The 15,397-nt window shown below is 48.5% G+C and overlaps 1 protein-coding gene across 1 annotated transcript in view; it reads left to right on the forward strand.

Annotated features, from left to right (window-relative positions):
- The first annotated feature begins 620 nt into the window (after positions 1-620).
- The window catches only part of samd10b (sterile alpha motif domain containing 10b), a 43,090-nt gene continuing 28,313 nt past the window's right edge, over positions 621-15,397 (forward strand). The window contains exon 1 of the mRNA XM_048983633.1: positions 621-775. Coding sequence (XP_048839590.1) covers positions 763-775 — 13 coding nt within the window. The 5' untranslated portion in view covers positions 621-762. The remainder of the gene's footprint in view (positions 776-15,397) is intronic.

Here is a 15,397-nt window from a genome sequence, read left to right on the forward strand (position 1 = left end):
CCCCCCATTGGAGGCAAAGTGAAACTGGCTGGCAAGTCGGCACCCCTTCAGATGTTGGTGCTCTAGGCACTCGCCTATGTCGCCTATAGGATTGACCAGCCCTGGAGTTTATAAGGCAAATCTATTCAGTTTAAATATTAGTTAATATTGCATTTTTGGCCAAATGTCAAATAAGGATAAAATCTCTAGGCCAAATATTTAACCCAAATTGCTTCAGGAAACATCCGCCTTACCTAAATGGGTAAAATTATCCTGGAAAATATGTGATTAATTTGATTTCGAGGCATATAATTACGCATTTTATGCGCTATTATCGGCAATTAGATGTCTCTAAATCAAATCAATTACTTCTATTACATTATTACAAAATTAATTATTAGTTGGGAGGTGTTATATTATTTGTAAGACAATTTCATAATGTCAGTACAGATTACATGACGACACCTCTGCCCCACACATTTACACGGTGAGTACGCCGCAGGACGCTGTATCTCTGCCCGCCCGGCAGCGGTTCGGGTGATCAAGGTATACAGGGGAGGGGATTGAAGGCGCCGCGTTTCCGGCAGCTCGCCCCCCTTCCCCCTCATCCCCCTCTCCCCCAGATGACAGCGATCCGGGCGGAGAGGAGTCGCTAGTAAGTCAGTCTCGCACAGCCCAGTTCGTGGAGCGTCGGGTCGCTTTGAACGCCGCCGGGTTGCACCTCGCAAGCATGGGGGGCCGTTTCTGAAGGCGACCGCTGACGGATCCTCTCTCCCACCCTCCATGGCTGTGGACGGTAAGGGCATGCTTCCTTAATCGCTCATTTATCGGACAAAAAAAATCCAGGAAATGCTGGTGGGAAATGGACGTTAAGGCGACGCCGCATGGCAATGCCAAGTGTGGAAATAAATAACGATAAGAAAATAATAATTATAAAACAGAGCGCGTGTATTAGTTATATTACAACAGTTACATTACAACAGCAGCAGTCACAATAATGATGCAGCCCTCGGTAGACTGTGCTCTATAACCTATGGTTTGTCACAATAGAAAATACAAAGGCATGAATATGTAATTATATGGCAGAATCAGTCGGGATATTGGTTCAGTTGTAGTTTAATTGCAACAGCAGAAAGTTATTAAATTTTGCTGTCATGCAGATTTTAAAATAACATCCAGCTGGGACATTTTTCATATTGTCAGCGTTGGACCCGCGCGGTATCGTTGTTTGTGTTGGGTACGCTTTACTGTCGGCATTTCTTACTGTTCATCAAGACCCAGGAATCTAGGCACCATAGGAATAAATACTGTCTATGTGTGGCTAGAAGTTGGTTAGTCATGATTTTGCCAGACAACGTTTAAATTTTTTTTTTTTAGTTTTGCCCGACTTTGATCGTTTCCGAGCCTGAGCGACCACGAAGTCTTTATGGCTAAAGCTGATACATTCGGTGAAAGTGTTAGGGACTTAAGAGACGGACGGAAATGTCAGGTATCGAGAATACAGAAGCGATGTAATGCCGGGGAAAAGCAAAAGAGAACCGCGGCTTCCGATCAGCATCTTCGGAGTTAGTTCACAGAGAGACGTGGTGCTGAAATGGAAAGCGGCGCGTGAACCCGCCCTGCTGGGGCTTTCAGTCTAACGTAACATTCTAACATTTCCTATGTAGCATTTTAATTAAAAAAAAAACGCACACCTTTCCTTTAAATACACTAACATCATTCACTTGCGACATTTGCTACGAAATAGACACGTATTCGTGTTCAGTTTGTTAGTGTTGGGTGCAATCTTGGAACAAAGGTATACAGTGTGACAAACTGAATGGAAAGCAGGGTGCAAGAGAATACTGTTACAAAGATATTATAAACAGCACAGGGACATATTTACTTGGCTTTACATATATAAGGTTTATACGTGGATATTACACGATTAATACATAGGAGCTCCGTGGGTGGTGTAGTGGTACCTATGGGTTAGAAACGAAGCACGGGACCTTATAGAAGTTTATGTAAAAGGCTTGTTGAACAATAACCAACATAAAAATGGGTTTTCAACTCCGATTTACAGGTAACTAAACCCTTCAATAAATCAATGAACTGCTATACTAATCAGTTATTTCCGTCATACCATTCATGATGTATTCATATATAATATCCTAAAATGTTAATAATGTTTCCTTGGGCGATTGGGTAGTTCATGTTGTTTTTCTGTCTCGGTGTGTTCAAAAAACCGTTAGATAATGTCTAAATCAATGGCGCTTTAAAACAATTTTCTAATGTGAAACACAGGCTGCATTTTTACAACCCAGTGGAGCGCGGACGCGGTCTTTTCATCCTCGGAACCTGACCTTTTTATTTGCTTTTAAAGCGCTCTCTTTCCTTCCCCAATGCCAGCGTGGGGTGACAGCACTGCCCAGCTGCGACGCTGAGAGCTCAGCTGCGTTTAAGTGGCCCTTTTTCACACGGCGGGCAGGCGTAAGCGAGCCCAGCGGGCTGCGGCGAGCCGGCCAGCGCGGCCATGGGGCTCCGTCCGGCAGGCACCGGCTGCCTCGGCTCCCGCTGGTGTCGCTGCACTTTGAGCCCTGTCAGTCGCAGGCACAGGACATCGGGCAGGGGACATTCTGGACAGAGTGTCCATCCATTACAGGAGACTTTAGCCACTGACAGAACATGCTGCAGTTAGTCACATTTAGACTGCCCTTAATCATATTGTTAATTTGTCGTTTATACACACTCAATGTGCACTTATCAGTCATCTTAAACCGTGCAGTTACAGCTCACAGAAAATATGTGCCCCCTCCCTAAAGTCTCCTGAAGGAATATTTCCAGAGTGACCTTGCCGTGCTCTGATGGCACCAACCCTGTGATCGGTTTGCCAGGTCTGGCTGAGGAACCCTCTGTGCTCCCCCCATAAACGACCGGCCATTTGGTGACAGTGCCAAACGGTGGCCCTGAAATACGACTGTGTCAGTGGGAAGGTACCCCCCACCGTGAGTTCATGCTTGGATTTTAAATCGCCCCCCCCCCCCCCATCACTCCCACGGAAGCGGTGCCACCTCGACCAAAAACACTATGTCAGCGCCTCTGTCCTCCCCCCGGGCAGTGTTAGACAATGCTGCTCTCACAGTGAGGAGATTTACTTTACAGGGCCTGCTCCCCCCCCCCCCCACTCGCCCCCCCCCCCCCATCTTAAGGCCCTTTGTCTTTGCAGGACAGCATTCATTTTTGTCTTGGATCTCTAGACCGCCCTTCTCGTCGTCTCACCCCTCTGGAGTGACTGGGGGCAGTACAGCGTCAGTGTCAGCTTGGCTGTCAGGCTATTTGTGAATTGCACCCCCCTTCCCCCCCCCACCGGGATATAGAGTGACTGACAGCGACGCCCCCTGTGTGTCACTCTACCGCGCTGCGACGCGGCTCCCGACGCACCAGCCTCTCCTCTGACGCCCCTCTTCTGACTCATTACAGGTGAACAGAAACCTGAATAAAACGAAGCCATTAACCTCATAGCGATTTATATACCCAGAAGTCTTGATGCTTGATGTGCGTGGTGTAGCACAGGATACTGTTCTTGGAAAGCAGAAATCGCAGGAATAAACTGGGCTGCACACAGTACCTGTAATAAGCATCTATCTGTCCATCCATCTTCTGTAACTGCTTAGCCGGTTCAGGGTCCTGGGGAGCCTGGGGCCTGTCCTGGGGGCAGCCAGGGCATTTGGGCTGACACTGGAGATGTATATATATACACACACACACACACATATAAGAGTCTAAATGCATATATAAACATATGAATATAGGACATCTGTGACCGTGTTTCATGCTGTAGGACTGCATGACCTCTGTACTTTCCCCGTGAAATGCATTTCCAGGCCAAACTAGATCTGTGCCTCGCTGTACTCCCGGAATCGCGGCCGGGCCACTCCCAGTGAGCTGTTGGCCCTCTGGCTCCAGGGTCCAATTTGAGCCGGGAGAGGAGGCGAAATTAGGCACGGCAAGAGTAGCGGCCATTTCCCGGGAACTCAGAAGAGCGCAGGGGCTGCCGCCCCCAGGAGAGCGACAGCCCGCATAACCGGCCCTCGCAGTCTTTCGGTGTGGCATTAGCTCTCCCCGAGATTCGGGTAACGGTTTGCGAGAACGCCATCAACGTGCCAGCTCCCTATCTCCTTCTCGTTTTTTGTTTTTTCGTCTTCCTGCCATCTGCATCGGTTTCCTTCTTGTCCTTTGCCGACCTTTGCCAGGTCAGAGTAGCCCCTCCTCCCAGCTCCTGCACGTCGGCCGGGGCACAGAGCAGCGTCCAACCCACCGATAGCAGGAACACGGAAGAAAACATTGAGGCCGGCATCTTCACGGCCCAATTTTTTGGGTTCTTCCATCGGTGGGAAGCTGATGCCCTACGGTACATGTTCAGCTCAGAAAGATCCCGTCACGGTGACCTAAAAATAAACCACCCCCCCACCTCCCCCATAATTCTATTTTTGGGCATCAGTATGTTTTGGTACTGCTTAACGTATTCCGGCCCCTGGTGTCAAGAGATAGGCTACGGAGAAGCTGAGAGCCGGCTTGCGAAAGTTGGTGCGAGAAGTTGCCACTTGTGTGAGCGCAAAGCCCTTTGACTGCTCATGGCTTGTCCTCTTAGCCAAACCATTTATCTCAATTTCTGTACGAGACGAGGCCGTTTACGGATGTTTCGTAATGCTTCACTATGAGTAAATAGCAAGTAGAACAATTCCTCGTTAACCTGGGAGTTCACGTCGAGAGTGTGTCTCTCGTTGAAATGAATTCCGACATGATGCACGTATCCCTCACTCAAACCAATCTAACGTAGATGCGTCCGATAATTAGAATCCAGGGTGCATGAAGCCCCTGAGATACATTTTTCACAGTCGTTAAACTGCGCTCAAGTACGGTAATTATACTGCGCATTCACACAATCGTTATCAGCCAGTCCTTGTTCACACGCTGTTGACGACACCAAATGTCAGTTCGCCGAACGAGAGATGTCGGTCCGGCTCACTATTCTCACCGTTTCCACGGTGAATACCTCACCATTTGTGTCCTGCTCCTGCATCCTAAAAATAGCAACTGCCAATCACAGCTTCCCGAGTCGCGGAGCACAGGGACGTTCCCCGTCGGAGCGATAGGGGAAGTCGGATCTCCAAGTTGTCAGATAGCACCTCCTCTCCGAAGAGCTCCCGTTAACAGATGGTCTGGTGGGCTTTAAACTCAGATCACACGCCGAACACCTTGCCGCGCCAAGCCGCGTCTGTTTTCCCGCCAAGGGGGATATTTCCGTCTTCTTGATCAGAGAGGCTAATTGCCAGTGTTGAACTCTGAGACGACTCGTGCATCTGCTGCCTGTGGACCATATTGGCCGGACTTATCCTGAAGCCTGCTCGAAATACTTACAGAATGTTATGCTGACATGCTGTCCTTGCCGTCGTGTTGGGTAAACCCTCTCCGTGGCATGTTCTCTTCTATGCGACCCTACGGCCAGTAGAGAAAGGGGCGATTTGTCAGAGTTAATCAGGTGAGATCCCTTTGTGGCCACGTCAAGAGCAGACTGTCGAAGGAAGCTGAGGTTCAGCAATGCCAAGTGTTCATATCACGGCCTCATTCGTTCCTCTATACTCAGGCGTTCTTTGGAGGGAAGAATGTTGGCGATGCTGCCTACTGATCAACAAGGTTGGCGCATCTTGAGGGACCTTTGCCGACTCCCTGCTCCTCACCCATGTGTGGGATCTAATCCCCAGGTTACACAGAAAAGTCCACCTACTCTGGCTTTGAATATCACACACAGCAGCCTTTTCATCTGGCTCATAAATAGTCAAACATCTCTGTACTACTGCGCAGTATCTTGCATGTAGCAGTCTGTCTAAGTTTGGATATTTATTTGATATTACACCAGTAGTGACACTATTATCTTTCATCAATTTCAATACCATAAAAATAATTTCAGTACTATATGGATATTTCCATTTTATCGCACTTTCAGCCTAATTGAATACTACCACATCTTCAACAAAAACTTCATGAAACAGAACCCGAGTGATGAAGTAATGAGATTTGATACTATTTGAGATCATTTAATGCAATTACATTTAATTTTCAGTGCAACACCCAGGGGCAGTGTGGAAATGGTCACCGCTCGCTCACACTCCCCACAACTGGTTAAAACAACGTTCTGCAGCCACTGTTACAAGCAACTGCTGTAATTATCAGTCAGTCTGGCAGAATACCTTGGGGGAGTTTTGGCCCTGTGGTGCTTAAAACTCAGTGACATTTCGGGGTTTTCAAAAACCAACTGCTCATTCTGAGCCACCCAAAGTCTGGGTGTTGACCAGGCCAGAATATCTCCTTGTTCCTCTGTGATTCAGACGTAGACGTATGTCTAGTCTTGCTGACCCGGCCGAACATTGGCATTCTGCTCCCAGACAGGCCTGGTGTTCTCCTATAGTCTTTGCTTTTTTTTTTTGCGCTGTAGGGCAGAATATATGGTTTCTTCAAGCTTTTGTGGTCCGACGCTGTAGAAGATGTCCAAACCGTGACATCTGTCTCTGTGATTGCACAGTGGAATGACGTTCTTTGTGCAGAATGCAGTGTTTGGGTTTCACCAGACACAACGGGGCTCATGTCAGCAGAAGAACCCGACTGTGGACTCATTCGACGGTACATCATTATTCCGGAAACATTCAGGTGGCTTTTAACAAACAGGCAGGCATTCCTGTCCTTCTCAGTGAGCTCTGGATTCTCTTATACTGGTCTACATTGCATTCCCTTTCCTGCTAATCGTCCTTATCATTTTGGAGCCAATCACTGACTTCAGCTAGTTAGTCAGGTAGGTGTTCTTTGTGACTTCCTGGACGCTGTTTTACCTTGTTCCTGGAGATATTTTAGGCAGAATATCGAGGAAGAGATTACTGCCCAGTCTTCACCTTTGACTTGGCCCTGGCTGTTAGAATTATGTTTAGTTGAATTGCCCCTCATTGGCCCTGGACTAGTTTTCACTGCAGGTGCAACATCAAACCCCTGAAATGTCATGTTTGTCCTCCCAGATTCCCTCCAAGTACTTTTAAACCCCAAATTGTTTCACTTTCTCACAGCGTTTCCTTTTTTTTTTTTTTTTAATCCCGCTGGACGAGCCCCGAGAGGAGATGCATGACGACCTCATCTCATCTTCTGTAGCTCCCATCATTCCCTCCGTAATCCCAAACAACACCTTTGAGACAGTTGACACAAAAAAAGGTTTTGTTTGAAGCTAATCTTCTCCGTGCCTGGAGGTGCCCCAGCGCCCGGGATAGGCAGGGGCCGGCCTGCTGGATGGCGTCTGTCTCTCGGGGGCCTTCTCTGGCTGATTGCACCCCAGACATGGACTATAACTGAGGATTAGGGGCGGATTTTCCAGCTGGCTCTATAGCGACTGGTCAAGCGTGTCCTGCAGAAACTCCTAAGCAAAACTGGATGTGAACTGCAGGAAAGATACGAGAGTATTAAGGATAAATGGGTTGGAATGCACAGCCTCTACAGAACAGGAATGCGGGATGTTTCCATCCATCCATCCATCCATCCATCCATCAATCCCACATACACTACAGGCAATTTAGAGACAGCAGTTAGCCTATCCGCTTGACTCTGGGCTGCGGGGCAGGAAATCCTGCTCAGCCCCGGGAGAGAATGAAGTCACACTCAGCAGAGGTGGGTTTCAGACCCCTAACCATGGATGTGTGAGGCAACAGCACCACCCACTGAGCTGCCATGGTCACCCGCAGAACAAGCTGACAAAGTTTATTTATAAAAGTTTATCTTGTCAGGGTCATACCGGCATGAGGTTCGGCGACTGTGATACAAACTAGTGGGGGGAGGGGGGGCTGTGAAACTGATATGTCAACGCTGAACGGCAGAAGTGATTACAGGGGATGAGATTACAGGTTTGGGGATTAGAATGAGCAGGAATTAAGGGGAACAAAACAGGGCACTGATTACACAGGCCACGGAGAAGGAGCAATGGCAGGATCAGATCGTCAAGGGTACCAGATCCTCTTCACTCCTTCTGACATCACCATCACAACTGGGGGGGGGGGTGGGGGTGGTGGGGTGGGGGGTTACTGCTTTCTCTTAGCTTTGGAGTAAAATTTTGGCATGGTATCGTGATTTATTAAACTAACTTGGTTACTTAACCTGCCTTAAGAAGACTAAGATTAAATTTTTCAATGTCTTCAGCAAAAATAGATATTTCTCAGCAATATATAAAGGTAGCATATATATCATGGTTCATATAACATGGCTTAACAAAGCAAAAAATAATTCAAGTGGAGATGTATGCTACTGTTTGCTCTTATTAGTATGTATGGCGCGATTCGACCAAACGTGCCGTCATGAAAGGCTGTGGTGTTGTGGGATTGTTTTGGTTCTGAGAAAAGTCAGAGGAAATGGCAGATTTTTGTGCATTTATTGAAAAAATAATGAAAGTCTCAAATTAATTAGTGCTGGATCTCCACAAGCTTTTAATTAGCATCATTTATTTAGAGCAAAAATCAATAAGATTGACTCTGTTTGAGTTCCTCATTATGCGGATGCTTAAATTAATTACTAAAAGGCTTAAAGGGGTATACTTAGAGGGTACAGTTGAAGAGTATACATGCGGAGTGTATTTCAGGAGTATACTTGAGGAGTGTATCTGAGGAGTATATTTGAGGAGTATATTTGAGAAATAGCTAGTTGTTATGGTTTGGCTCATTCAAGGGCAGACTGTGAGTGTAAAACGAGGCCAGGCATTAAGAGCAGCTTGGCCACACCCCCTGAGCCATTTGTCCCCGTCTGTGGTTCCATCTGATCACGCCCACATTTATATGGCTCCACCCACTGTAGCACCTTGTTGAAAACTAATTAATGGGGGAGATGATGTTCGTAAGGGCCGCCGAGTCCTGGCACACAGCCAGAGAGTCTCTATTAATGCAGAAGAAGCGGCTCTCTATCACTAAGCGCCAGGCCGGCGCTTTCCGAGGCCGGATCAAAGTGATGATAAACAGGAGGGACGTTCTCTGCGGCCGCCCAGCAGCCGCGCCGACGCATCTCCTACGCATCGTGCCTCTGCTCCATCACATTACGGGCTTTATTGTCAAACCGCTGTCAAACTAAAAAGGCGTTTAGCTGGAGGAGGTGACCGCAGAGTTTGAAACGCTGGCAGCATCACAGAGTGGTTCAGGTGAGCCGTTTATAAATCGCTTTCATGTTTTGTTTTGGTTTTTCGCAGTGGGTGGTTAAGTCTGATTCAGAGGGTGGCCCCATACGCAGACTGATTTTGGGGGTGCACATGGGTCTGGTGTGCGCCTTCCATCAGCCAGGTGCGGATTGTATTTTGTATTTTGATCCCCCCTGTGTTGTAAACGGTGGGGGGGCTCCATGTTACCTGGGAGGCCTGACTGGCAGAGAGCCGTCAAGGTAATTGGCTGAGCTGTCAGGCGAACAGGGCTAAGGCACACGGAGCACGCTCTGCACAGGTGGCACGGCAATTAAGGCGCAGCGAAGAGAGCCGGTGGGGAGGGGGAGAGTAGGGGGGAGGGGGAGAGTAGGGGGGAGGGGGAGAGTAGGGGGGGGGGGGGAGAGCTGGCTTTGTAAAGGGGGAGCGAGACATGAGCTCGAATTTGTTTAACCATCCGGCCCGCTCCATGCCACACGGGGGCCGTGAGAAGGAATCCGGTACCCGAGAGCTTGGGGGGGACTTGGGGGGGGGTTCTGACTGTGATGGAGCTGGGCCCAGGCCTGCATGGATTCAAACTCACCAAGCGGATATTAAAGGAAAAGAGAAAAAGAGACTCATGCAAAGGGCCCCTTTTGTGGGTAAGACGCAGCCATTTTAAACACAGGGGTATATTTCTACACGGCGGTACCAGAGTAAGAAGGAGACGAAGCACATCATCCATCGACTTATATCCTGTCGAGAAACATCCGATCGTACTTATGTCCAAGGTCCCTTAAGAGCCTTTATAAAGTTTATCGAGAGGTGTCTGTAGACACAGTGGACATTAGCGGGCACATTGTACCACGCGAGTGGCATGGTACGCCAACCAAAACAATCAGATTCTGCTGCCTCTGTGGAGGTTTATCTTAGTGTCTGTGATATTGAATTTTGCGTTACACTATTAGACCTCTCCAAACCATGGACGTCGTTAGGTCCGATCACTCGGGGCTAAAGCACCTAGCATTCTAAGCCCAGCCTCCAGTATTTTAGCCCCGATTCCTGTCTTCCTTCAAAAACAAGTAAACTTTTTTCGATAGCTAAAACCTGCTCCAAACCCAGAATGATTTACATCATCACTACCAGAGTGTAACCCAGGTGTAAGTCGATGGATACCTGTATTAGATAGATGGATGGATAAACACTTCATTTATCCAGATGGAAATTTCAGGTTATATTCTTAATAATTACATACCCCAAAAGTGATTATTAAGTAATAAGACATTGTAAATACTAAGCAAATTAATTTTTTATACCTGATCTGCAGGCTAGCCAGTGTATAACTGAAACCATTTGACAGAGAACCATTTGAGAACATTCCTACTTTGAATCGTGAGCATGTTTGATCTAATAAACATTGCATGAGGTGCAGGGTGAAACAAACATCTTCACGGCAGAATTTTTATTTGTTCGATTTTAGAATGTTTATAAAAGTCACTGGGAAGTCTATTGGGTTTGTGCACGTTCAATAGGCTGTGGGGTGGTGCTAAGGTTTTCATGAATCTTATTGATTCAGAGGATTAATGAGTGTTTCTCTGTTTAAATAACAGAGCCACTGGGCTATAATACATTACGAGCAATGGAGCCCTGCAATACAGGAGGGGCATTTAATATCATGAATAATTAATTAGGTTTGATTATTTATTGGATAATGGAATTACGTGGGGCGTGGCTTTTGTTATAAATGCTCCTCGGATTGGCAATGTTAGATAGCAATGACAGCTGGTGAACTTAAGGTTCTGAGTGAGTTTTGGACTCAAACGTCTTGGATTTGATGTTCATTTTGCTCGTTAGTCAATGTTGTCTGTTGTAAACAAATCCCTAATTGCGGAATAATGTCACTGTCACGTTGATCCGCAGTGCCACTGTGGGGGCGGGGGGGGGGGGGGGGGGGATCGCAAGTAACTATACTGATTCATAACGGTACCCCCTTGTTGCAATTTTTCCCAAAATCCTGACGGCGCTTTGGGGAATCGCTGCCCTTTTCAGGACTGAAGGATGAAGTCCGTTTTGCGGTGCTGCTCGGATCAGCAGCGCTGGATCGACAGGATGGCAGGGGCGGCCGGTTTAACGGGGACGGCACTGAGGGGACGTGGGTGGGATGACTTGGCACATAGAGCGACGGTCAGGGGTGTGTGACTCTCCGGTCACCGGGGCCCGAGGATCTGCTGAGCCCGGCCGTACCATCTGCCTCCCTGCTCCTTATCGCCGCCCCGGAGGAAGGGCGTTTCTCAGCAGAACGCTAACCTCAACCTCCCCGTCGCACTGCAGTGAGAATGAGCACGCTCTGTCCCCTCGAAGATGCCCCCGTGCCGGGTATTTATATCCATCCTTGCACCCTCCTTCTCTTTCTTCCGATGTGTTTTTCTTTCTTGCTCTGGACCCCGTAGCTTGATAGCTCGACAACGGCGCCACGATGCCGGCAGACATTGTGACATCGCGGCTGTTTCGCATGCCAGGGGTCTGCATCCGCGCGGGAGCAGGGGGCCCCAGAGAGGACCCTTATCGCTCCCCTTTGCTTTTCCCCAGGATCCCTCATCGCTCACCGCCCGGTAATTTGCGCTGATTGTCAGTGACGGATGAGTCAGTGCTAATTTGAGCTTAACACATGCTTCCTTGATGTGGTTTAATGGTTTTGGAAAGTTCTCAGTAACCATGGCCACAGACGGCTGAGAGAACAGAGCTCCTAAGTGGATGACAGGGAACAGCGATGTCTAACGTGATCTACATGTAAGCCTCACATCCCATCCAGCATAGGCTCTGTGCTGCTATGGGGCCTGGGAAAGGTTTCAGGACCTGGCACCTTGACCAGGAAAAGTGGTTAGAAGATCAAGGGATGGATGGATGGATGGATGGATGGATGGATGGATGGATGGATGGCCATATCTCCTTCAACATTCCTTCCAGGTCTATTACTGTGAAGAAATATAACTCAGAATCCAAAACAGGTGACAGATCAGCAGAACCAAAAATGAAACATTTTACACTCCAATGTGAGAGACGTGTGATTAGCAGATGGGCTGGTTTGATGACGACACTGAAGAACATCCATAGGAATGGCCTCTTCTGAAGCAGCTGCTAATATGGACATATCGGGCTGGTGTGACAGCCCCTCCTTTCAGGAGACCCACCCTGTAGGGCACAACCTTCACAACCCAGGTGCAACGGGAGAAAGGCACCGATGTTTGCCACTGACGGAATGCAGCAATCGGAGCCACCAGGACTCCTGATTAGGTGACTTTTTGTATGACGCCCCAGAAATGATAAACTTGCCCCTCTTTACAGACCCATAGTCAAGACCAGTCACATTCCTCTTTATGGCAAAATCTTGCATTATCTCACATTAATTCTTAATCAGTACGGATGGGAAAATAATCATATTTATCAGTGAGCTGATTTGTCAAAGGAAAGCTGTCAAAGTTTTACAAGAATCTGAGCCGTATTAAATATGCATAATTAGCCTGGTACGCGTATGAATAATGAGGACAGGAAGGACGGCAAGCGAGTGGCTTGTCCCACACGCTGCCCGAAAGTTACATTCAGGGTGTAATTATTGCCCAGGTTGCTGTTTTGACTGTGTTCAGGTTCAGGTTCAGGCTGCCTGGAGTCACAGGAAGAGGCGGGGCTGTTTGAAAGGCGGCGTCTGTGGAATTGCGTTAGGGGCTATTTTGGTTTCCGTGGGAACCGGAGTCACACTTAGATACATCCCGGGGCATTCCGCCTCGCATTTCGAACACACGATCACCCGGTGCCCATAAACGGCACACCTCCCCCCCCTCCCCTGCACCTCAGGGTGTCAAAATTAATTGGGTGCGTGCTTGCACCTACGCCGTCCATCTCTGAAGCCTCTACTCCTGTGCATGATACAATATGGAGTAAGTCTCATTTGAGGGTGTTCATTCTGCCTGGAACAACATGACGTCCATAGATACCTGGGACAGGCATCTGTAAGACGACCATGGAGGGGGCTTGATCTGAAGACGTGGCGAGAGGGCCAACATTTCTGAAGCAGACGTTGAAAACCCAACTGTAAATACGCGTATGAAGAGGCGCTAATTTTCTGTGGAAATTGGCTTGGTTTAATGATTCTAACGCGATCATAAGCGCCACTGTCACCTCGGCCCCCGCAGCGATGAGATCACTCGTGCCACCCCCCCACTGCCGTTTGGTTTTTTTCTGACAGCCCCTGCACTTCGCCCGCCAGCGCGGTGCAATCCTTTCTGGCACGGCAGCCTCCGGCACGTTGACGGTGGAGAACAGCCAGCGGGCAGAGAAAGTGAAGGTTATTCTCCCACGAAGCATGGAGGCGTGGCAGCCTGAAAGCTGCGGAACAGCAAGCGGGCGTCCCGGGGTCGTCAGTCCCCCCCCACCCGCCATAGGGCATAGGGAGGCCGCTACTGTCCCGGGAATGTACGTTCCTGGTTGTACAACACATGCGAATCGATAGTTTGCATCCACGGTGACATTGCAGCTCTCTAAGGGGGTCAACTTTTGCCTCTCACAGGAGCCAGAAAATATCACGGTACTGGGGGCGGGTTTCCCGTCATCTCCCTGCCCACATGTCTGGAGGCTGCCTGCGGTCAGCAGCTGGCCTTTGCAGAACAGGCCTGGACTTTCTCATGGAGCCACCGTCTGCTTTACCCGGGGCTACTTGCTGCATGTTCACTTTTCTTCCAGATTTCTTCTTGCCCTCTTCTGTTGCTTGTTCCCCCTCCAGCCCACCCCCTATCCATCGCTACTGCCCTTAGAAAGCACCCTAATCCCTGCATGAAGATCACTGACCAGCCCCAATCAGGTGGCTCTATTAGCTATCCTGACCAGAGACTTTGATATATGCATGTATGTGAGGATCAGCTCTCACACCTTCTCTCAACTATCCTTATTGGCTCAGATCTCCAATTTGTCCCAGCTCTCCCCATTGGCTCAGATCTCCCCCTTGTCTCAACTGTGCCCATTGGCTCAGATCTTCCCATTGGCACGGCTGTCTCCATTTGGCTTAGTTTGTTCCATCGGCTCAACTCCCTGGTTTCTTAGTTGTTCCCACTGGCTTGGATCTCCCCCTTGTCTCAGCTGGCCCCATTGGCTCAGACCTCCCTCCATTGTCTTAGCTGTCTCAGTAGGCTCAGCTCTTCCTGTTTACTCAGTTATACTCATTTAGCTTAACTCTGTCTGTTGTCTCAGCTATCCCCATTGTCTTAGCTCTCCTCATGAGCTGGGCTATCCCCTATCCCCATTGTCTTAGCTCTCCTCATGAGCTGGACTATCCCCTATCTCCATTGTCTTAGCTCTCCCCATTAGCTGGGCTATCCCCATTGTCTTAGCTTTCTCAACTGGCTCAGCTCTCCCCATTGGCTCAGCTATCCTCCTTGTTTTAGCTTTCCCCTTTGCCTCGGCTCTCGCCATTGTGTTAGCTCTCCTCATTGGCTCAGCTCTCTCCATTGTCTTAGCTCTCCCCATTGGCTGGGCTATCCCCATTGTCTTAGCTCTCCCTATTGACAGGGCTATCCCCATTATCTTAGCTCTCCCCATTGGCTGGGCTATCCCCATTGTCTTACCTCTCCCTATTGACAGGGCTATCCCCTTTGTCTTAGCTTTCCCAATTGGCTCAACTCTCCCAGTTGTCATTTTAAAATTAGATAACTTGATAAAGTTTTTCCTCAATGTAGAAAATAGGCCTCACATGATTCTCCATGGCAATTTGTAGGCAGCCCTAGCCTGAGCACATCAGAGGGAGGGAAATATTAAATGAGATTCTTGAGCAAGGATGGGAGTTTCCCCTTTTCCGAATAGACGGACTTTGGCTGTGTTCCACAATTAACCCTAGTGGTTGTTTAACAGAGAGCAAGGATTTAATGCTTTAGTGCTTTATAAAGATACAAGTGGAAGCTCAGCAGAAAAGCAGAGTTTGAACAAAGTCTTTGCATAGCTTTCTGAAGTTGTTCAGAGAAGGTGGCTTGCTGCATATACAGCACAGTAAAAAAAATGTTTCTTCACCTGTTTGTAATGATCTTCCCACGGAGCACATAAGCGCCTTTCCGAATCTGGGGATGCGGGCCGGCTGTCTTTGGCTCAGAAGCTGAGATCTATGTCCCCGAATGTCAGATAAATGGAGGATCGATTGCACAGCGGGTTGCTGTTGTACCTTAGAGTGAAGCGTGTAACCTGAGCTAGCTTCCTTAGAGATCC

The sequence above is a fragment of the Brienomyrus brachyistius genome, chromosome 18, assembly GCF_023856365.1.
Source record: "Brienomyrus brachyistius isolate T26 chromosome 18, BBRACH_0.4, whole genome shotgun sequence".
NCBI classification, from domain to species: domain Eukaryota; kingdom Metazoa; phylum Chordata; class Actinopteri; order Osteoglossiformes; family Mormyridae; genus Brienomyrus; species Brienomyrus brachyistius.